General features: G+C 32.7%; 2 protein-coding genes across 4 annotated transcripts; one reads left to right on the forward strand and one right to left on the reverse strand.

The window, feature by feature from the left end:
• The first annotated feature begins 251 nt into the window (after positions 1–251).
• Positions 252–7,620, forward strand: LOC112295584 (multisubstrate pseudouridine synthase 7). 2 transcript variants are annotated; one of them, XM_024547356.3, is made up of 21 exons: positions 252–735; positions 1,219–1,297; positions 1,487–1,565; positions 1,757–1,999; positions 2,211–2,485; positions 2,642–2,714; positions 2,933–2,989; positions 3,098–3,177; positions 3,306–3,368; positions 3,573–3,660; positions 3,812–3,914; positions 4,258–4,361; positions 4,517–4,590; positions 4,971–5,035; positions 5,287–5,468; positions 5,579–5,646; positions 5,820–5,880; positions 6,234–6,271; positions 6,465–6,533; positions 6,681–6,882; positions 7,219–7,620. In XM_024547356.3, exons 1-21 carry the CDS (start codon positions 507–509, stop codon positions 7,279–7,281), a joined length of 2,295 nt encoding a protein of 764 aa, XP_024403124.1. In that variant the 5' UTR covers positions 252–506; the 3' UTR covers positions 7,282–7,620. The 2 variants fall into 2 exon arrangements, with proteins under 2 accessions (XP_024403124.1, XP_090100360.1); XM_090244234.1 differs by having other exon boundaries at positions 362–735; positions 1,450–1,565.
• A 9,552-nt stretch (positions 7,621–17,172) lies between these two features.
• Positions 17,173–20,917, reverse strand: LOC112295025 (ribosomal RNA-processing protein 8). 2 transcript variants are annotated; one of them, XR_002973516.2, is made up of 10 exons: positions 20,284–20,917; positions 19,926–19,987; positions 19,760–19,811; positions 19,277–19,391; positions 18,847–18,941; positions 18,647–18,753; positions 18,278–18,392; positions 18,010–18,054; positions 17,473–17,642; positions 17,173–17,342 (listed from the first exon to the last, which is right to left on the reverse strand). XR_002973516.2 is itself a non-coding variant. In XM_024546124.3 (9 exons), exons 1-9 carry the CDS (start codon positions 20,680–20,682, stop codon positions 17,574–17,576), a joined length of 1,059 nt encoding a protein of 352 aa, XP_024401892.1. In that variant the 5' UTR covers positions 20,683–20,917; the 3' UTR covers positions 17,173–17,573. The 2 variants fall into 2 exon arrangements, 1 of the variants encoding a protein (XP_024401892.1); XM_024546124.3 differs by having other exon boundaries at positions 17,173–17,642.
• Between the last annotated feature and the right edge of the window lie 3,772 nt (positions 20,918–24,689).

Consider the following 24,689-nt stretch of genomic DNA (forward strand, 5'->3'; position numbering starts at 1 on the left):
CCATTAGAAGTAACCAATCAAAACAAAACATTGTCACTAACAACTAATCAAAAACCAATCTCTCGCCTCTAAGTAAGCTTTTTTCTACTTTTTTTCAAAAAGTAAAAGTAAGTGCTCTGTCTCAAATCCCACGAAACGCGCATTGCCGTCGACGCGCGGCCGCGTCTACGGTCGCCGTCCGGCCAGGCCATCGTTGGTTTCCGTCTCCGTCGTCTCCATCGTCTCCGTCGCCTCCGTCGCCGTTGTCGTCGTCATCGTTCACAAACAAGGGTTTAGGGCTTAAGAGAGAACTTTTGCTGTGGTCGCGGGGGCTCACTTCTTATGAGCATCACTCTCCTCGTGGAAGCCAAGAGATTCGTTCTAATAATCCAAACATCGACGAGGCGGAAGCGCGTGACATTTGATTCCTCCCTCTAGCCAGACACTGTCGCCGCGAGAAGGAGTTTTTTTCCACCACGTTAGATGTGCATTGGCGGGTAATTGTGGAGGAGTGTTCTGTGCATGTGATGCAAATTTTCGTTGGAGTCGCCAGCTTCGCAGTGCGAGCTTTACATTTGCATGATCATCGGAATTGCTTCTTTAAGATTCTTCAGCAGGGCTATGCAGTAAGAGCTCTTGGAGTTCAAGGAAAGCGGGGGAGCATCACTGGTAGTGTCCTATTGGAGGAAGAGACTTCGGTCACAGTTGAAGCCCTGCAGATTTTGAAGAATTGGAGGACAAAACGCGCCGTATTTGGTAAATGGGGAACGAGTTGTGTTTTCTTTTCGAAAGAAATTATTCTTATCTTTGCCGCTGTGATTTTTGTTTATATTCATTTTCCTTCAGTGTTCTCTTTTGTGAAGACGATGCGTGTATGTTGCTGTTTGACGTTGTCTTAGTTTCTTAGTTCATTTATTGTCTAGCTAGCTGGTTGGTAATACGAGGGACCCGTGCAAAACACGAGGAGGAATGTTTTCTAGACATTGGTAGTAGCGAGACCGTATTGTCTAGGGTCAGGTATTAATCATGGAATTTGTTGGTACATTGAGTTGTAACTGCTTTGATGTACCTCCGTAGTGTAGCTTTTCCGGAAATGGGACGCACCTTACTTTGAAGCTCAAATGAAACAATTTAGGGCTACAGCAATTCTGACGAGAAGTCGTGAGTGTGTTTTGAATTGTTGGGCTCGGTCTTTGTAGTTGTTGAAAAGTGTAATGTGAAATTGTGATGTGAAATCAGAAATGTCTACAGAAGAGAATGTTGGGATTTTGAGTTATGCGAATTCTCTCCCAGGTTTTCGAGGTATTCTGAAGCAGAGGTAAGATTTTTATTCAAGGGGGAGAGCTGTAATGTTAGACTCTGTTTATGTATAGATGCGTTGTAGACTCCATTTTCTTTCTCAATGAACTTAGATAGATCTGTTCAATGGTGTATGATGATGTTCTTAGAAGTGTTGAATTCTCTTTGCAGAGATCATGACCTTTGACGTCGCGCATTGTTTTATTAGATTTTCAGATTTTATTGTAAACGAGGTTGATCTTGAAGGCAATGTCATTCATCTCTCGGATCTTGAGGCTCCTTTAGAGGTATGTTAGATACCGTCTCGTGCTAATTTATTTCTCTTGAGCTTTTCATTACTCTTTCGAGCTGCGGGCCACTCTTCTTCGCTCCTGCAGACGTTCTAGTTGCCCTTTTTGTTTCTTTGCATGAGATCTCTCTTGTGCCAGGGACAAATTCACGGTTTGAGTAACGGTTATCAATTTGTTCACTGCATCAGGAAAGGGCAAAAGTTGTTAAAGTTTCTGAGGAAGGTGTAGCAGACGATGAAGAGGAGGTCAACGGGGAAAAGCAGCCAAAACCCTTGAGTGATGATTATGCTGCAGATGTTCTGGCCTTTAAAGAGATCGCTGGGGAGAGCAATGCAAAAGTGCTGGAAGGCCTTCTTGTTCAAATTGCAAATTCCAACGATCCTGTTCCGCCAGTCCTACTTGCACCTGATGATGACAAAAACCACCGAGGGGTATGTCAAATGCGTTTTTACGTTCTCCCCGTCTTTAGGCCAAACATTACCTCTTAGCACGTCATCTATGAAGTAAACTAGCGAAAAGGATCTATTACTTTGTATATAGCCAGTGACGCTCTGTTCAGCACGTATTACTTACAGCCGTGAGGTAATGCAACCAGTCGGTGTGCCTCTTAGTGTATTTATGGGGTCGAGGTGTTCTCTACAGATGATTCATACTTTCTTCAAGAGCCGTTTAACCTTTATTACATCTGACACCGTCGATGGGGCTTCCGCAACGGACAAGTGCATTCGTCTTCGACATCAACCTCGTAACCAAGGTGGGGGAAACCGATTTCAGAAACGGGGTAGGGAGCACGGTGGTCGGGGTCGCGGTTGGGGCAGGGACAGCAAACGCCAGAAGGCAACCGAAGGTGGCCTTGAGCAACCGTACGATGCGCGGGATTCAGATGGTTGGCCAAGCGAGCGCCCTAAATTTTTGCGGTGTGTTTCTTATATCTTTTCCTGTAGATGATTACTATTACTTCATAGGTGCCACTTTAAGTGTAGGCCATGCTATGGTACCATGAGATGTATTTGCTTAATGTATTGGAGGAATTGAAACCAATACTCAACGTGCATACTTGCTTTGAAATTCAGGTTTCACCTCTACAAGGAAAACAAGGACACTCAAGATTCTTTGACTGTTATCGGCAGAATGCTCCATGTTCAGGTATTTGCAATTTATCTAGTCATTCTGCTTGCCTAATTGTGATATGGTGGCGCTTGCATTCGTTTTATTGTGTGGCTTCCATTGGATCTCTTCTTCGTATTAGATCATTATTAAGCATCATTTTTTGAGAGTGTGAAGCACGTCAAACTTTGTACGTTTGCATCATCCTGTTCAAGTCTAATGCTTCTGGATTTTGATGGCTTATCCATCATTGATAGCCGAAGAACTTTGGATTCGCTGGGACAAAGGACAAAAGAGCCATTACAACACAGCAGGTTTAAAAACCAGCTCCAATCTCTAGCAATCTTTTTTCATTTTGGTTCTGGACTAAACACCTTGGTGCTGATTGATTATATTCCCCACTTCAACGTCCCTACTTTCAGGTAACCGTATTCAAGCAATCAGCAGCAAAAATGGCAGCTTTGAATCAGCGATTGTTTGGTATGAGAGTTGGAAACTTCAGGTGCAATTTCCGATCCGTTATCCATGCACGTTGAGCAATTCTCTATTGTTGAAGTTAGGACATTCAGGGACACTTCGACTTGGAATTTACTTTCGTTTATTTGAGAATTTACATGCTCTTCCTTGCAGTTATGTGGATAAAGCATTGGTTCTGGGAATGTTGTCCGGAAATCGATTCACTATTACTTTGAGGTTAGACGACTTTCTTACCTCTAGTTTGTGACTTTCTGACTTTCTTAGGTTCAAGTAGTTCAGTATGGTTGTTTTGGTAATGATTAGTATCTTAATAGTCAGTTGAGTTCCTGAAATGATTCTAAAAGTTCCTTTTGCTTTGTGTCAAATTGTGTCTTCAGTTGAATGCTTGGCAAGCTTATTTTTTATTTTATTTTGCGACAGAGGTGTCGTGGCAGAAACTGACAAGTCAATCGAGAACGCTGTAAAAGGTCTTGGAGAGAGTGGCTTCATCAATTACTTCGGTCTACAAGTAAGGTGTCGCGGTTTTATTTATTACCCACTGTAAAACAGCACATTATTGGGTCTGAGGTGAATTATGACAGTGTACTTTCAGATTATGGACCAAATACCATGCAACTGTTATCAAATGACTTGCTTTATGTCGTGGCTCTCATTTGCAGCGATTTGGAAGTGGGTCCATAGCGACACACAATGTCGGAGCCGCCTTAATAAGAGGAGAGTGGAAAGCAGCGGCGGAGTTGATATTAGATCCGCGGGAAGAAGATATCCTGTCTTGTTTGTTGCTTCTCTCTTTTTTCTAGTTTGATGGTGGTTTTACGATAGGAAGACTTGTCCGAATGTTTCTTAATTTTCGTTGCTTGAATATGGCAGAGATTTTTCTTTTGCTATTTTTTAGTACCTGTGAATCGTCATTGCCCATCTTGTGAGTTATCTTTGTTGTTGATTTGTGCTTTGATTTTCTTTTTCTTTTCTGTGGGTTTTTCCGCGTCCTCTCGAAATATAGGGATATGTATTAGCCAATTGTATTATCATAAATTGTGGTAACCGCTTGGTCGCGAAAATCATATATTTAGATTCTGTGAAAGTTCCTTGACATCAGAAACACATCAACCAGAAGTTAAAGAAGCACGAGAATATTTCAAGAAGACTGGAAATGTCGATGGGGCCTTGCATAAGTTTCCCCGTTACTTGACTGCTGAACGGGCAATTGTAAGAACTTAACGAGCATGAATGCATTGATGCCGAAGATTTAGTTCTGATTTACACTTTCTTTCTATTGATTTCTACTGAATTGTAACCATAAATCTGGAAGGGTCTACATCTAAATAACGTCATGTTTTTGATGCTGTCGTGGATTTGGGCAGCTAGGAAGTCTCAAGCGTGATTCCAAAAACTACCTGCAAGCAATCTGCTCTATTCCCAGAACATTGCGGCTGATGTATATTTCATACTCTTCTCCTTCATGAAGCCTAGTGTAGAATTTTGCAGGGTACACCTTTATGTGATGTTTCAAATGCTTTGTGAAGTTAGGAAAGAGACCAGTATGGTTGTCTACTGTAACGTTGTATATGCTGTGTGTTTGTCGTTACAGTTGAAATAGGGTTTGAACTATGATAATATCTTCCCCTTGTTAGGGGTTTTGTCCTCATGGTACTCGTCAGTCATCTTTGTTAGAAGAGTTGATAATCCCCGTTTGGATGTTTTTGGGTTTGATACTTGGGGACATTTAATATACAAAGCAAGTGCACATCTTAAACCAACAATTCAATCAACGTGATTAATAAGAGCTGACTTTCAGGAACTTAACTTGATGATCAGGTACGTGCACAGCTACCAAAGCTTTCTTTGGAATCATGCAGCGAGTTATCGCGCCAAAACTTATGGTATGTTTCACCTGTATCGACAGGTTTTTACTAACTATACATTTTGAACTACATATGCAATGTATAACACATTGCGGAAGCCCAGAGTCTTGTTTAGTCTTCAGAGAAGGATGTGTAGACAAGGAATGGAATGTAGATCATTTCAATGGTAATCAAGAGTTTCAAAATTCACAGTTAATGCGCACTTGGCAATTTTAGGTTATTTGTCTTACAATAGCTCTGACTGATATGTTTCTTCAATTGGTGTGTAGGGGTTGACAAGGTCGTTGAGGGAGATCTTGTGTATGACAAGGATTTACAGGGCACTGATGAAGCACCGGAATCAAAGATTGTTGAATCCTCTTTTAACGATTCGGAAGTACGAGCCCCTGAAGTGTTACTTGATGATGTGGTAGAGGCTGATGTTCCTGCTGAAGCCAGCAACAAAATCAAGGTCTTCTTTCAACTTTTATACTTTCACTTCTGATGTAGAAATGCCTTCATTACATTCTTTATGGAAACTAATGCCTTCTTAAAGAAGTTCAATTTTATTTTTATGTACAGTGCTTGACAAAAGAAGACGTTGCGTCAGGAAAGTACAATATTTCAGATGTGCTACTTCCTTTACCAGGGTATGTGCTATACCATTATGAACATAGTATATAGTGTTATCCTCAACTTCATGTAGTAACAGATCTTTACACCCTCTACATCTGTTTGTCCAACCGCTACTGAAGTGATACTAGCTGCTGATTGGAAATTGCCATGATACTACATGATTTTAGACGTTTTTACATGTGTGCAGGGGTTCTTCTATATTCCCAGCTAACGGCACTGCCGATGTGTACCATGATTTGGCGAGCAAGGTCTGGACCAATACCATTGCAAGCATGCTTTTCGTGCCCTTGACATATTGGTTAACTGTGTGCTTGAGTCGTAAAGCACTGTCTTCGCCTCGAGTCTCATTTTGCATTGTGTGTATCAAGTACTGTTATCTTTTATCCACTTGTTATGGTTTCTTTGTCAGTCATTGGAAACAACTTTTGCACATCAGAATCACATTTATCATATCTGAGTTTGAGTTCTCTTTGTAGTTTTATTGAATTTCTTTGTATTACCAGGTACATTCAAGAATATTTAGATTTTCCTTGGTAAGGATGTTGCCGCAGCTCTGCTTGCCCCTTTTTCTGACCCTGTATATACAATTGTTACCCTGCAGGATTCCGTGGACCTTCAGAAGTCTACCCACAACGTGAAGTGAGTACCTGTGTTTGTGTAAACAGTCGGACTTTACCACTGCATAAACGCATAGTTTTCTGTTGTATATCTGTAATTGCATGTTTTACTTTCGTTTTTAGTATATAGAAGTTTATTATGTACCTTAGCTCCATTCATGACTTTGTCCTATTCTGACATACACAGCTCATGTTCTGGTGTCTCCTTTGAGCAGGGAGTTTGCGTTACCTCTTCTGCCTGGAGCGTACAGACTGTTTCTTCAGAAACCAGTGAACTTGGAGTGGTAATTTTCTTTTTCTATATGTATACCTATCTGCATTGTGGCACAGGTTTATCATCTGACGAAGTTCTGCTTCATGTTGTTTAGTGTATTGGATTGACTATTTGTAATCAGCTCTTGATATTTACATCTGTGTTATATTTGTTTCAGGAAAATACTGAAGTATAGTGATCCAACAAAAACTTTAGCTGAGACTGATCTGGACAGAATTCAGAAAGTTTCTGAAGAATCCACAGAGGATTCTAAAAATAAAGTAGAGAATGAGCAGACAGCTTTTCAATTGAGTTTCACGCTACCTGCATCATGTTACGCAACGATGGCTCTCAGGGAGCTTATGAAGATATCCACGTCGGTATGGCATCTTACCCCTTCTTATTCTTTAGTAGTGAGGCTTAAATAATGCGAATAGGAGAGAAAGGGATTGGACGACACTTTAAGCTCCAGTGAGAGACCATTCATGAAATTAGCTTCTCCTCATACTGGTGTCTTGTGTAAATTTCGATAATATATATATATATATATATATATATATATGTTTTTTTTCCTCCTGGTTTGACATCCCCGAACCATTTTCACTCGGCAAACCACAATGGCTTGCGAGAATCTCTTGCTATATGTTTCTCTGTTGCTGTTTGAAGCGGGCATGAAACTCACGAATAGTTGCTTGTGTTGTTTAACTTTGGAACAGGTTGCCTTTCACAAGTCTCTCAACGATGAACCAGTAGTGACTGCAAAAGCCACGTCCGCATAAATTGGAAATTATACGAAACCATTTTTAAGGTTCCAATGCTGGGCGTGCATTTCGGTATTCATTCCAAATTTTTCTCAATTAGATTGTATTTACCATATTTATTAATATGGTTTAAATCGAGACAACAGATGGTAGGAACTATTCAATGCAGGAATGGAGTTATTGAGTGCTGATGGGGTCTACGGCCCAGGGATTTTTGAGAGATCAGACATTGGTTTCCCATCAGAACAAGGCATTGATGTAGGGGCTCCAAGAACTGTGCATCATGAGACTTCTTATGGGGTCAATTTGGCCATTTCATGCAATTGAGTAGTTCTCTTCATAAAATTTTATTTTGGATATGCTGAGCTATCTTGTCAATGGTTTTTTTGGATTACCAAATAGTTTTATTTATTTATTATAATTACAAATTAGGATCGATTTAAATATAATTGGTTTTTATAAACTATAGCATGTCTACTATGTCTACTATGTTGTTTAAACATGAATTCAACTTTAGAAGTTTTAATTAAAGCCACCTATATTAAAGAAATATATGAAGGGACATTCAATTACAAATATTTAACAAATCAATTAATTTTATTAGAACAAAAGAGTTATGTAAATGATATTAATAAGTATTTTTTGTCAATATTTTTGAAGGATTTGCAAATTTTTTTCCATATAAATATGTATATTTATAACAAATTTTATGTAGTTATGGCTTAGAATACATTCTAAAATAAAATTTAAAAAAACCATTAAAGTAACAGTCATGTGGTGATCATATCTATCTCATCACTTTATTTAATTTGATTTTTATGAATAAATTTACTGATTAAATATTTTCTGGGAATTTTTAATTTTCTTAAATTATAACATTTGGTCAATTAAATTTTTAACTATAAACTTTAGTATAGAGCCAAAAATTTCATATTAGAGTGAATTACAAAAAATGTACTTTAGCTTTTTTTAATAACTATATAAGATCATTTGAAATATTTAAAATAAAAAAATAATAATTCTACTAATTTATATTCTTTTGTATATTTAAATTATCTTATAATATTTGTAAACAATGTAATCCTTGTGTATTATACATAGTTCATTTATTAATAATTTTGAGCTATATGTTAAGTAGTTAGGTTATTGTTGATATATTAAATTTAAAATAAACTACAGATGCTGTCGTTTTTCTATTAGTTTCTTAAAAATTAAATATCATAATTTAAAAAATGAAGATAAGTAGGAAGGGAATTTTTGATAAAAGCACTAAACTCAGGCCGCTGCTTTATAAGTTAAAGAAATTCAAACTTGGTTACTTGTCAAGAAAATAAGAGGGACACATAGGTGATAATTGAGGATAATTTGCAATTTTTAAAAGGAAATAAAGACAAAAAGCACTAGAAGATGAAAGATCCTGTAAAAATTGAATAATAGGTTGAATACTCTTCAATTACAATGAACCTGCTCCAATGGTAGATGGGATATTGGAGCTAAGCATTGTCTTCTTCAAAATAGGAGTAGCGTCCACTATCAACTTCTTGCAATTTTTGAGCTCGATATGATTATCTGAGATGTACTTGCCTCCACACAAGATCTCTATACATTCCAATTCTTAGCAATGCCACAATTGTCTAGTCTCTCCTTGATCTTGTAGAAAGTTGGTGATATCTTGTCCAATTCTATCAACTTTCTTTTTGACAATAGTTGCATCTCTAATTCTATCACATTAGAATCTTGAATGTGACCCAATATAGGAGGGCCAATAATTGAAAAGACAATATCATAGTGTGAATTGCAAATGATTCAAAATGCAAAGGGAGAGAACTTGGCATTTCCAATCAAAGAATAAAGGACCAATTATGCAAAAGAACCACACATAAAACAACATTGCATATACCACCAAGAGGAGGAAGAATGTGCACAATGATACAACTTTCAACAACACATTGTTATGTTGAGATGAGAATGAGTGTGGCAAGTAGCATAATCTTTTATAGACATGTTGAAAATTTAGGGCATAAATTTTTGAAGATTAATTTTTATGGAGTAAGTAAATATTTTATTAATAGTTAAATGACAATATATATATATATATATATATATATATATATATATATATATTATAAGTTAAAACTTGAATTTATAGAAATTTAGTAGTATTAAAGTGGAATTAAGATTAAGTTGTAACTCGAATTTATAAGAATTTATAATTATTAAGGTAGAATCTAGACAAAAGATCATATGCAATAGTAGGAGATATTTTTTTGTAGGTATTTTATACAATAAGTAAGCCAAACTGCAATGCATGTCTTTTGCACAACAAATGCAAAATACTACACTAGCTCATTTATCAAATGAGGTCTATTCTTGCTATAGAAATTCCTCTCTCACTCACACAAATACACACATATAATCCTTTCTTTGAAAGATTATCTTAAATAATCTCATGCTACATGACTTGTCTCTAAGTTTTGATTTTTGTTCTTTATATTTGACAATGCGGAGTTGCTACTTAAGTGGCATGTACAATCTTAAAACAAGGAATCAATAGTATTTGCATTGAATTTTTATTTAAATTTTGTCTCAACTTCTTTCTACCATTATTTTTTTTTTCTCTCTTTTTTACTCTTGCTTTCTCTCTTTTTCTTTCATAATGAGCCTATTTTTACTAGATTTAGAAAAAATATACAACTCATGGAAAGAATTGTTCAAAGACATCAAAATCCAGATAGTAGATTATAACTATGTCATTGTGACTAAGCACTCAAAGAAATATTGCCACATATGGTATTGTTGTGACCACAATGGTGGCTACAAAAGCACCATTTTTGAGCTTTTTTGAAAGCAAGATATGTCAAAACAAAAAATTAGTTGCCTACTTAAAATTATTGCTTGGCTAGAAAAATAGAGACAATTATTGGCACTTTAAGATTACTAATCTTGAGGACAATTATGAACCATTATTGACTCCTTCTAGACATGTTATTCATATGAAGCTAATGACAATTGAAATGACATGTGTTGACAATTTGTTACATGCAAATATTTGCATGTATGAGATTTTGACAATTATGTGCTAATAAGATAGAAGACTTGTTACTATACAAAAGTCAATCTATAATGCTTGTTAAATATTTTTTAAGATATTATTCAATAAACAGACACCACTTGAAGCTTTACTAGATGACTTCACTTGCTAAGATTTCCAAGTAGTACACATAATAATAAATAGTGGAACAATGTTCCACATTTATTTTTCTTGTCTTATTTCAATTAATCTTATTTCCATGAATCTAAAACTATTGTTGATTGATGCCACCTATAAAAGCAAAAAATATCAAATGATGCTCTTACATGTTATTAGATGCATGATTTTCAATAGTTTTTTTATAATAGTGCTTATTTTCATGGCTTTGGAAGAAGTTGTATCTTACCATATAATGCTTGAATATATCAAACAATTCTTTATTAAGGTACTTTAGCCTAACATGTTTGTTGCAAATTATGAATTAATTATAATTAATGCAAATAAAGAAATCTTTCTATCTGTAACTATTTTTCTATGCTTCTAGCATATTTACAAGAATAACTTAGAAAATTGCAAGCAAGACTTTACAAATAAGTAGTAGCAAGAATTTTTGCAAGGTTAACACTTAGTAGTGTAAGTATAGAAAAGATAAGTTTAGAGCATAATGGAGTGCTTTTGTAGAGATCTAGAATTCCAATTTCTCCAACACAATTATTTACATTAAGAATATATAGATTCATGTGTATAAAAAAATATTTCTTGCTGCTTGGACAAAGAAGATTTATTACCTTGGTAACTTTGTAATCTCTGTAGCAAAAGGCATATACTACATGTTCAAGCAACATCTTGGATCAAGTAAATTTAATTTGGTTGGTATATGCTAGATCCTAGAGTTTCTCATTAAGAATATGTTGTCATAGACATATATTTATTGTAATTATTACCTAAATAATATGAATAGGTAGAAGTATGTGAAAGTAGATTTATTTCATAATATCTTCTAAGAAATCATTTTAGAATCTTTATAGATGTTGCTTTGATTTTATATGTATTTGTAGTTGATTGATAGGTTAGAAACTTAGTCAACAAGTTATCTACATGTTGGTAGCTTGCAGAACAAGCTAACTATGTGGCGCCTATATAGAAAACTTATCTTGCAAATTAAAATATGTGTTGTATAAAGTTAACACGTTTTGGAGGTCCTATAGAATATCACTATATAGCTCTTATGTAGATAGTAAAAATAGAAGCAAGAATGAAGCCTTTTTTTACTCATATCAATTCTTTTCTTGCTTCTATTCTAGTTTCAAGAGTCTCTAATTTTCTTATCTTTTGGCAACATCCATTCTAATTTCTTTTCAATATATATAATAGCTTAATTTTATTTTGTCATACTTCTTTGAGAAAGTCTCACTTTTTTATTTGCTTTCATTAAATTTTTATCCTTGACACATATACAAGGAGTACGTAGTATAACTCTCTTGTAAAAAGATATGCATCTTGACATTTATCAATCCAACTCCTTGCATTGAATTTTTTTAGGATATCAACCAATTAATCTATCACTATACATTGAAAAAGGTCTATAAAAAAGTTAAACTTGTACATTTTCATATTGTAGGTAATATTGAGCCATACAAAGGAACTTTCACTACAATACTTCGCCTACCACACCTTCATCTAATTCAAACTATGCAATGTAAAAAATGATGCTTTAATCTCAATTACTTTGAGTACCATTGGTATATATCAAAGCCAATTGAAGTTCCATTTTTTTGTCAAGAATGCAATTGATTCCTTGTCCAACATGTTAGAAAAATTTGCATCAACTATCAATAATCTTTTATAACATCAACAAATACTTGTACTTATAGAACTTCAAATTATGTCACAAAAACAACCACAACTTATTGCTGAATTGTAGATGGTACATACAAGAAGGAATTTGTTGTAGAGAAATGATACAAGAAGAGATCTATCTTGATTTGAGCACTACAAATATAAAGTATTGACAATGTCTTGTGGTGTATATAGTAATATTGGATATTGGCAAATAAACCACAAGTGCTTATAATATGAATAAGCAACAATAAGATGAAATTCTAATTCAACTTTTTATATTAGTTTTTTTGTTGCTATATATGCACTATGGTATAATATTACATGAGTTATAATAGTTGATCTGACTAGCACTAATGTAGTTGATAAATAAATGCAAGCTATCTAAATGAGACTTAAAAAATTGCATATATGATGAAACAAGTTCATAATTATTTCTAAAATTTTGAGCTTTTACAAGCATATTTTGGATCTACTACAATGGCCTTTACAAAATGATGATATTCAAATTTTACTCTTTCATCCATTGTTATTTGGTAACATGACTATATAATAAAAAATAAAAATATAGATGTTATTATAGAAGAGGTTAGTTGAAAGATGTAGTAAAAATATAATGATAAATGATATAAAGATAGTAAAAGATTTAGTCTTAATAATATCTTTTATAGAAGGAATTTCTATTTATTTTGTAGAGGTATAAATAAGCCAAATTAAAATAAATGAGATAAGAAATTGATATATGTTTGTTTAAAAGAGAGTTAAAAAAAAGGTTAAGGCAAAACTTACCTCAAATTATCAAAAAATTGATATCCAAAAAGGATCCATTGTCAACTTAGATCAAAATCACATCTTGAAGCTTAAAACCATACTCATACGGCAACTCTAAGGTTTTTTAGTAGATTGGAGAGTAAGATTTGAAAGCAAAGTAGAAGAGATATTTTTAAGCCTTGGATTCATATCATTTGAATCAATATTGAGATTTTGAGGGATTTTTAAAGTTAGTAATGGTCTTGATAGAATGAAGATTTGAGAAATAAAAATATGTTTACAAATTTGAGAGTTACTTGACTTCTGTAGTATGTATATAGATAAAATTTGGACAATGTGTTGTTTTGCTATTTATAAATGTATATGCAAATTTTGAGATCAGTCAAATAGTGAGATTGAAGTATATGAGGATTTTTGTAGATTGAGGTTTCAAAAATTGGAGTTTGAATGTTAACAAGTATTTTTAAGATCTTTAGCAATCTATCAATTGAATTATATAGATACTAGACTCAATTTATCTATTTTTAGTCTAAATTCAATTTCTAATATTTGAATGAAATTTGAGAGTAATTAAACTATTCAAGGAGGTATTTGCATTTGAAGTTTAGCATTCAAATTGGAGTAAAAGGCCGTCCAACACCCGATTAGATTATCTTGCATTTCTCTCAATTGGCTAGTGCAATCAATATCATCTTTCTTGTAATTTTTTTTAACTAATATATTAAAAAGTATGCAAATTTTGAATTGATATCAACAATTCATTTATTAGTTGTTGAGATTTTAATCTGCTATGGGATTTATTAAGAGTTTATTTAAAATTTAGAGTTTAATTAGGATTTTTTTAGGACTTGGTTTAGGATTTGTCTAGGATTTATGATTTATTAAGGTTTCAATTAGGATTTTACCTAAGATTTGATTAAGGTTCATTTAGGATTTAATTAGGATTTAACTTAAGATTTAACTTAGTATTTGATTAAGGTTTATTGGAATTTTGATTAAGATTAAATTAAGATTTTATTAGGATTTATTTAAGATTTTATTATTAGTATTTTTTGAGATTATTTTTTAATTATTTTTAGTATTTTTTAAAGATTTTTTTATTTTTTAAAGGTTTTTTTTTAAAAAATTATATATATATATATATATATATATATATATATATATAGATTTTAAAACTTCTTTGGATTTTTTTTATAAATCATTTTGAATTTATATTAGATTGATCAAAGTTTGATTAGAATTATTAAGGTTTATTTAAAATTTATTTGAGATTTTATTAGATTTAATAGGATTGTTGTTGATTTCTACTTACTTTCCACAACTAGGTGTCTGATGCATTTTCAAGCAAGAATATACATTATACATCATCATATACAAATTATAAATGAGAATAGATGATTATCTTGATTTGATGACGTACATATTTTAAGAGCTTATTGTTGTGCACTAACAAGATTTGCAGTAACATCCATATTGAAGACATTCTTGCATTCATGAAATTCCTTATTATATGTTGTCGAGGTGGAGAAAATTTATCTTAAAAAAGCATTGGACTTTTAGTTGTCACTAATTGCTCAAATAAGTTACAAGATAGAAAAGTACCAAGTTTGTATATGAAATTTTTCCTATAGGGGTAATTACATCAATACATAAGTCTTAAGTACCAAAGATCATCCAAAATGTCATAAAAATATTCTAAAACCTAATATAGCTTTAAAGCGAAATCTTTCCGAACTTCAATAGTTCATATTTCATGATTGGACCATCCAAATAAACCAAAATTTTACATGAAGTACTAATGTACTTTCAACAACTACCAAAACAAATTTCAAGTACAAATTTGTTACGAATCTTGAGATATTGCCAAAATCCTAATAGTAGCTTCAAATCCTTGCTTACATACACCCATGTGTAATTTTCTTCATATCTCACAAACTAAGTACTTAAATACCATAAACTTTTGATTTATATCTTCTTAAACTAATAACACACATTTTAAGAAATTTTGAGCCAAAAATTCTTCTAGAAATTCAAGATATGGTTCCAACCATTACTATCAACAAAATGACTTACTTATTGCCTTAAATTTATATATGTTGTCTTCAACACTCTATAACTCCTTCATATAGACTTCAAATACAAAAATTCATTCACAAAAGATGTAGGTCTTGAAATCACCCTTGCGGTTGCACTTCTTCATTTCCAAAACTTATCATAAAACTCCTTATATCTTCAAAAGAGCAATAGTATATCTTAAAAAGATACCTTAACTTCAAACAGCTATAACTTCATCAATCTAATTCCAAATCTTCTAAAATTTATATACAAATTGTAGTAAAAATTCTAAATCTTACAATCTTTGCCTCTAATTCTTAAATTCTCCTTTTGAAGTCACCAAAATCCTTGTTGTAGTCACAGACAGCCTCTTTAGAGCTTATTGACCAATAGGGATGAAGATCTTTATCCTTGGCCTTTATCCATCCATACCTTACTTTCATCCCTCCAAATAAGTTTCTTAGAGGTTTGAATCTTCATCTTTGAACCTCAATCTTCTCTTTAAATTTTATACTAAAATCTAAATCTTATGTAATTTAAACATTATAATTAAAATAAATAAACTTCAAAATAAATTTTCTTACATCAACTTTCTTTAAATTAACCTATTAACTACTCCAATATACATCAATACTTATAAATATATTATATGTTTTAGTTAATTTTTATATACTATAAATAATTACACTACAATAATGTAAGATGATTCAATATTTTTATAAAAAAAAAATTTATTGAAAGAGCACAAGAATTCAAATTCATATTTTGAATTTGTAACTAGCCAAAAGTTGGTCATTATATCACAACCATAAAATTTAACGGCGGCAATGTCATATTGGCATGCAGCTTCTTCTTTTATACTAAATATTCTTAATCAAATATATTGATATTTCTCGTATATTTGAACAAGTCATTATTCATTCAATTGAGGTATTATACTACAAAATTATAAAAATAGTAATTTATTATTATTTTGCTCCCAGCCATAAGCATCATGATACTTAGAATCATTAGAACCTAAAAAATTGACTTTGTTGTGTATTCTTTTTAGACTATCTTTTTGTTTTGCATCTCAAAGATCCAAATCTAATAAGGCACTTAGGCCACTTTGTATTGTTTCCAATTCTTGCAACACACACCTTTGTCTAATGTTCTAAGATCCCAAAGGCCATTGCTTCAAGTTTGCTCCATAAGAAAATTTTGCCTCCAACCTTGATCCAATAATATTGGCAAAGGTTGGATTCAATTCAAGAGATGGCTCCTCTCTTCAAAACTTCCTAAGTAGTAAACAACATGTGTTTGGTGATCTTCAACATTAGTCCTTGAAGGTGATTGCTTTAGAAATGCTAAGAAGAATGGTGGAGTTGAACTACAAGACTAGCAACCATTTGCCCTTGTTATGTTGAGAGAAGATTTAGAATTGGATGTGGTGTTTCTAATCTCTATTATGTGATGAGGTTAAATGTAGTGCAATGAAAATCGGTGAAAAATCTGCCAATATAAGGTATAGATTTTAAATTTTCTTCCTAGAACTCTTCCCTTAAAAGGCCTATAAGAGAAAATGATCCTTAACATTGTCCACTAATGAATCAACAAGACCACCAGAAAGGGGCTGCCACCCTCCCTTCTTCAATTGTATCAAGACAAAGTCTATATAAAAACACCAAGTCAATTACAAACCTCTACATTTTTTGGATGTGCATGTAACTATGAGGTGTGTGTAGCAACTTTGGATGTGCTTGTAGCTTAGACCTATATATAAATACAATTTGGATATCCTTAAAGCAATCTTGATATTGTTCGTGGTTCAAATTTCTTCTACAATAACAAAACAAAAAACAAAATAAACAACAGTTGCAATAAAAAATTCACTACTGTAAAATCAAAGAAGAAAACCTACAATAGTTTAGTTCAACATAATTAACCTGAGACAATTATCACATCTCAATTCATACATTTGATTTGAAACTCAATTATCAAAAAACTCACTGACTTATCTTGAATTGCATATATTCCTATTTCACATACATGATTTGTTCATTTTTAGGTTACAGGTTTTTTTTCTTATGACTTCTTCCAAGTATTGTCTATTAGGATTGTAAATAAGGACGTACATTTAGATTGGCTATTATGTTTCTTCAGTCTATATTCCCCAAATGAGTCTTGCTATGTTGACATCCACATCATTGTCCTTAGTCCAAAGAAACGCACCATAGGGTAAAAAATACCATTGAGATGCAACAGTCTGATGTATTGACTGATGCCTCAGTAAGTGGTAAATTGAATAAGAGATTCACTCCAGAATTTCATCGTAATCAAAACTTGCTACAAAATTGTAAGATTGCGTGGGCGAGTGCCAGAGTGGAAGTAAGGACACAGCAGCCTGATAATCTCATAAGACATACAGGAACACTAGTTACTATTTGTAAGCATCAACGTGCCAGTAGACTATTCAGATATGTTTGAGAAGAAGCAATTCTTATGACAATAAGAAAAACCCATGTGGAATGTACCTTCAGCCTCGTGTCGACTTAAATAGTTTGGCTGAACGAACCACAACTCCTTGCCCATAAATTGCTGTTCGTGCTATTTTGAATGGTGACAATACATAGGATCACCGCTTCTTATAGATGCAAGGTTTCAGATCGGGCCATTGAATTGGCTTCTTTCCCGTCTTCTCTCCCTGTACATCACCAAGGAAATTTAAGAAAGCCGAGAGAAAGACGATTGAAGAGAAGCTTCAACCCAAAAAAGAGCCAGAACTTTCAAGTTAGTACTTCATGTAAAGATGACAAGTGTAATGTGCCAGACATGATGTGCTGAACATAACAGAAATCTAAGTACATGAATCATTGTGAACAATATCTACGCCAATAGAGGGAACACAACTTTCGCCTTGCAGCTGTGACTTGATACTAACTTATCAGGGATTTAAACTGAGAGGGTCCAGAGCAAAATAGGACAAGACTTTTGGATTACTTGGTTGGGAAAAGAATTTAATGGGTATGGTAAAAAAAAAAAAAGACTGCTGTGAAAACTCTTCAATTTACCTGTTTCTTAAATGTAAACATACAGAACATTTTGTTCTTCTCATCCTGCAAAACAGAGTAGAATATTCATTCAAATTTAGAAACAGGTAGTTTTTGTATGCAAATTTTGTATAGGTACTAAAATTAACCATCTTTCGGTTAGAACTAGCAGAAATGACCCACAAGTACGGTCACCAATGGCATTGATTCCAATAAGAACTAATAACAGCCGACAAGCAACTGCCATAAGAAGCTTTCCCAAACCAATAGCGGTTTGTAAGAATCAAACCTGGGAAACCAGTGCAAAACCTAGGCGTTTGAGCGCATCTACGAACTGAGTTGGAGAAGCACCATCATTAGCTGGATCGAAGCGGCTTTTGACTTCTGCTATCAGCAAGAATCCTCTGCTCATACCACAATCCCATATTAGAAACACAAGGTTCGTCAAAAATATAAGGATGCGTCAAGTCATAACTGGGGTTCCTACTTTGAGTAAATTGTTTTGTATCCTATACAGGGACCGCTCTCTTGTTGTCATACTTCAATTATTTGTTCATAGAATGCAATTTTCAAAAAGCAGTGGATCATGAACGCTCTGTAAATAATCCAAATGAATCACTGCGTCCTTGTTTCCAGACAGAGAAAGAATTGTATGCACCCTAATTTTAGTACACGATGTGCTTCTTTGAGAAAACGTGGGTAGTCAACTCCCATCAGCGACAAGCAGAAAACAGCAACATCGATGGAGCCTTTCTCCAAAGGTGTCTGCAGGCGATTTATCAATTGTCAAGCAATAATCATCCAGCACAAGAACTCAAACGATCATAAGTTAAAGCTGTAGTGTGACACGTGACTCACGTTGGCCATGTTGCAAGCAATAACAGTATCGTCACAAGCTACAAGGTCCAGCGAGTAAACTTTGTTCTTGACAGATTTCGAAAGTCTTGCATCCCCTGTTAAAAGGTTGAGTCAACTATGAATAAGTAAAAAAAAAAAAAAAAAAAAAAAAAAAAAAAAAAAATCGCAACAAAATTGTTTGAGGAAGATTTATACAAAGGAAAAGGAAAAGTGTCAATCAGAACAAGGAACAAGGTATATCAAATAATTACTTTCCAACTGGGTAAGGTGGATAATTCAAAGAAAGTTCTCGACATTAACATCTTAGAACATAAATTGTTGTGAAGTAGACACGGAAGTAATCAAGGTCTGCCCAAAATGAATCGTTTGTTGAAACACTGTACAGACATCAACAGACATAAGTGTAAAACATTTGGGAAGAAGACCGTACCACAACCAAAGTCTGCAACGACCATATTTGGACCACGGGCTTTGAGCCAATCTATAACTACGTCAACTGGCAACCTTGGCCAATGAGTCATCTGCTCTTGATATCCTGCATGGTACTGTGAGCCATATCAACCAAAAGAAAGTTCCCTAATCAGTGAAACTCACATGTATAAGTCCTGCATCACAACAGTAGCCAGAGTCTTACTTCATTGCAAAACATATCTCTGACGCATCCATAGCCATGCTTACAAGAAACTAAATACATAACCAAAAAAAACGCGAGTTCTAATACAGAAAAATCTGTTGCAGCTACATATAAACTCTTGACTAACTGTAGACCTGAAGAATCTCAAAGATTCACGGGGAACAGTAATTTCATGTTGTTTAGGAAAATCCTAGTCCTGGGCGGTTCACGAAAAACAAGGAGAAGTAAATGCAATTCCGATGAAAGAACAAATACAATAGTAACACCAACAGTTCTTACCAACTTAAAAGCCCCTTCATCTTTCTGGAACAGCTCAAATGCATCCTCTCCTCTGATTGCTCACACCAGGATAGCTCAAGTGAGAATTAGATTTTCATGGATGACGCACCCTAAAAACAGTTAGAGAATTGATTCAGAAGCTCAAGGAGATTGCATCAATGCTTACTTGCAAGTGTACAATTGTTCATTGAGCATCCGAAATTGGCCTCCGCTGAGTCGCGCCCGCATCTGCACTCAACAAGAAACAAGCATGTCTCAAACCAAAAGAATTTCTCCTTCCTCATCTTCTTCACATTTCTCCGCATTAAACCAGCATTTCCAACTCATGGTGCAAAAACCTTTCACTCCCTAAACCCTAAACCCTAAACCCTGAATCGCAGCATTGTTGACAAGCAAAAAGAAAAACCACTAGAAAGAATCACCGCGTAGTAAAAACCTAATGAAGGCCCATTGAAGCCACCAATAGTGCGACGCAAATCAACCTAGAAGCACTCCAAACCGAATTCAAATTCTTCTAAACATACCTTGTCAAGAAAGCTCAAAGGCTTCGCGATCTCTCGCTTGGGAGGAGTGGCAGCGACGACATCAGATTCATGCGAGTTATTCCCTTCCTCAGCGACTTCCTCAACCCCAGCATCACGAACTCCTTTCTTTCGCTTCTTTCGGTTCCGCTTCTTCTTCGCTCCCAAGTCACCATCATCATTGCCCTTTGCACCACTCATCACACTCATTTTCTTCGACTCTACGGCACCGCCGCCCTTTCTCTTCATCACAACGGGTACAACTCCGCCGATCGCTACTCCTGGTCCTGCTCCTGCTCCTCCTCCTCCAGCTGCAGCAGCAGCTGCTTTCAGTTTCATCCTGGCCTTCTTGCTTTTCTTCGTCTTCTTCGGCTCACCAATCCCTGCTTCCTCTAAATTCATCGTTCTCTGTGTATGCAGAATCCTCTCTCACTCTCTCGTCTCCAAACCGAGAATTCTATGCGCTTGTTGTTGAGTGTCAATAGCGAGGTAGTTGGGGTGTGGTAAAGCAGCAATACGTGCAAGCGTTGTGAGAGAATCCCCCCTTCCCTCTTCCCCTCCCCCGAACCTCTTCGCTGCTTGATGCTCCGTTGCAAATGAGCCTCCCTCCCTCACCCCCTACGGAAAGCAAAGCTTTGTTTCTGCACTACGCACAAACAGGGAGACGGACTGGAAAGGAGGAGGACGGAGGACGACGCAGGGCATTCATAACGAATGAATGAATTACTGAATGAATGTTAAGCCCATGTTCCGATAATCAATGAATGAATGAATGAATGGGTGCTGTTCATCCACGAATAGTTGCATATGTTACAAGTCACACCGATAAACGTTTATCGTCGCTCGTAGTTGGTTTTTAGTGATTTAGTGAATACAGATTAATGAAAATTGTTAACGTTTTTAATGTGCTGGATGCCAATTTTTATGTGTTTTATTTCTCATATATGAATTTTTTTGAACTATTTGGATTTTTTAAAGAATTAAATATTTATTTATTTATTTATTTACATACAAGAGTTTTGTAATCTTTTAAAAGAAACAATGAATCACGCTTGATCATAACACACTTGACTGATTGAATTATAAAGACAAGACTTTTAATTTAGCTATTTTAGTTGTTGTAATTACATTTTTCATTTGCAATGAAGGAACACAAATAGTTCTTTTGTTATGCATATACTCTTTTTTTTTCTTTTTCTTTTTTTTCCTTTTTTTTTCTTGATCAACATTTCTTTTGAAGTAGTTAATTTTTGACTTGGCAACAACAAATTAAATTTTTATACTTTTTTGTGGCAAATGAGATAAGTTTCCACTAATATATATATGTATATATATATATATATATATATATATATATGTATCTTTACATACATACATATAAGAATTTTGTAATATTTTAAAAGAATCTTGGATTTCAATAAGATTAACTATAAAAATTTATTAAACTACTTTTATATTTAGAATATAATCATAAAAGAATGAAAATTTGGATATTTTAAAATAAATCTTTATATATATATATATATATATATATATAGTGATTTTTTTAGATTCTAGTTTTCTTGTTTTGGGCACTAGCCATTCTAGTCTTAATACTGTACTATCTTTGAGTAATCATCTACTTCTTCCAAATGATATGAGAATGCATTAACCTTTTGATTTTTCATGATTTATGTCCTTGACACCAAAATAACTAAAGAGATGGAGAGCTAAAACATCCATGTCTAAATTAAATGGCATGTCTAATTCAACATGTACATATATTTTAATGAATTAAAATAATTTCAAAATTACTTTTTAAATTTATTTTGAATATATCAAATATATTTTAAAATATATAATTATACCATTTTAGTTAATTTTTAAAAATTATACCATTTTCACTAATTTTAATTTTTTAAAAACATGAAAAGTTTTTGATAATTTTGAAATGAATAAATTCTAAAATTTTACAATAAAACATCAACTTAGAAAGTCAGACTCATGTTGATTTTTTTTAAAGTATGAATTTATATTATAATAGATTCAACAGATAATTCTATTGTTTTTTAATATAACATTTTGTTTAAAACAAAATAAAATAGAATTCTGTTTGTCTTAAATTTAAAATTAAATACCAAAACAACAAAAGGACTCCAAAACAAAAGTTTTCATCAACCCTATGAATAAAAGTAAGAATTTGTAAAGATTCAATATATATATATATATATATATATATAGCAGATAAATCTAAAAAAGAAAATCGAAAATAAAAACGAGATATTTTAATTTAGTAGTTAAATAATAAAAATAAAATAAAATAAAGTAAAAGAACCCATACAAAGTATAATATAGTAGATAAATAAATCAAAAAAATCTTTCCATATATACTTTAGATAATTTTTTATTTTATTTTTAAAAGAATAGATTTGAGAAAATTATTTATTTTAATATATATATATATATTAAAAATAATTATTTATTTTATTTTTATTTTTATACTTTAAAAGATTGCTAAAATCATGTATTTAATATCTTTTGATTTTTTTGTATTTTTCCGTGTTTTTATTTTAAATAATAATAATAAAATATTATAACTTAATATAAAAAATCATAAATTGATTTATAAATCAACATATATAATTAAGAATATAGTTTTTTTCAATTTTTAAAAAGAAATAGAAAAAGAAAAACAAAACAAAACAAAACAAAACAAACGCATATTTTGATTAAAAAAAAAAAAAAAAAAAAAAAAAAAAAAAAAAAAAAACAAGGATGTATTAATAAATGTTTATATATTAAGAATTTTATGAATAATTAAATTTTTATATTTTTTTTCTAAATGTTTCTAAAATAATTTTTTTTATTTTAACATTTTATAAGAAATTAAGTCATTTTAAAGAAATATTTTTGGAAGCACCAATAGTAATTAAGAGTGGAACTGTTAGTTTTGAATATTTTCAGAAAGAAGTACACAAAGTTGCATATATATATATATATATATATATATATATAGATTGGTATTAACTCAAATGTATAATTTTACATTAGTCATATGATAGAGTAAGTTATTACAAAAACATATGAAGCAATTTTTTTCTCTAAATTTTAATTTTTAAAACGTGTTAAATTTTGCATACTACTGTTGAACTTGCCAATGAATACCTCATGACAGGTTTTTATGCCCACTTGTTGCTTAAGCAATAAGCGTGCAATAGGTAGAAAGAAGGGGCAAATATTTCTTCTTAAAAATTATGTAAATTCTATTTGAGAAGTCACTAACTAAAAATAGTTTTGTTAATTGGCACATGCAAATTCTATTATTCATCAAGAAATTTTTAGACCAAATTTCTCTAATAGTGCATCCATACACTCTTTTCATTTACCTTGTTTTTAGACTTCGTACGACCACTTTTCTTTACTTTGGATTGTGACTCTTTTACACACTTTATTTTTATTTTATTTTTATTTTTTTTATTTTTTTCTTTTTTTCAAATCTAATCTAGTTTAGCAAAACACTTCAAATCATTATATTGCTTTGAGTTTTGGAGTAGCTCATTATATGCACAACTTGAAATGTTTTAGAATTCCTACAACTTTTTTTTTTCTAGGGCTACAACTTCAAAATTATTTAAAGTTATTGGAATTCTCTATATTTGAAAAAATATTTTTTTTAAATAAATTTTTATGATTTTTTTGATTCACACATTATTTCAAGTTTTTGCTATTTCTCAAATTAATTTTTTCACAACATTTTGAAATTATAAACTCACATTCAAAAAGTAGACTGGATATGTGCGAAGTTTCAGGTATTCATCGTCAATTCAACAGTAATGAACAATAAAAAAAAAGATATAAAATACACCATAGAATGAAAGATTTTATGTAACTATTATTGAAGAAATATAATAAGTAAGACACAAGTAAGTAGAAATCAGCAAGGTTAGACACAAGACAAGTGTAAAATGAGAAACCTCTTACTTCCAACACCCTTTATTTATAGCTAGAGTTTACATTTATTATGGCTGAATTTCATCTTCAACCATCTTTGCTTCATTCAATGAAACCCTAGCCGCCATCTAAATCCTAGTCGCCACCTTAATTACTTTTCTTCACCTTTTTGTTGCCTTTTTACCATTAGTAATTTATTTGAAGTAATACTTACTTACTTTATCAAATCTATAGTAATACTTATTTATTTTAATACTCTCATTTTGCTATTGGTCAAAGTCTATTAATCCTAGTTCTTTTGTTAACTTCTAATGCCTATCCTTTACTAGTACTTTTGTGAGCAAATCAGTAAGCATATCTTTTGTTGCTCAATACTTCATATCAATGACTTCCATTTCAATCTTCTTTCTTATGAAGTAATGTTGAATGTCAATGTATTTGGTTCTTGAATAATGCTTTGAATCCTTTGCAAAAGAAAA

The sequence above is a fragment of the Physcomitrium patens genome, chromosome 18, assembly GCF_059467195.1.
Source record: "Physcomitrium patens ecotype Gransden chromosome 18, ASM5946719v1, whole genome shotgun sequence".
Classification (NCBI taxonomy): domain Eukaryota; kingdom Viridiplantae; phylum Streptophyta; class Bryopsida; order Funariales; family Funariaceae; genus Physcomitrium; species Physcomitrium patens.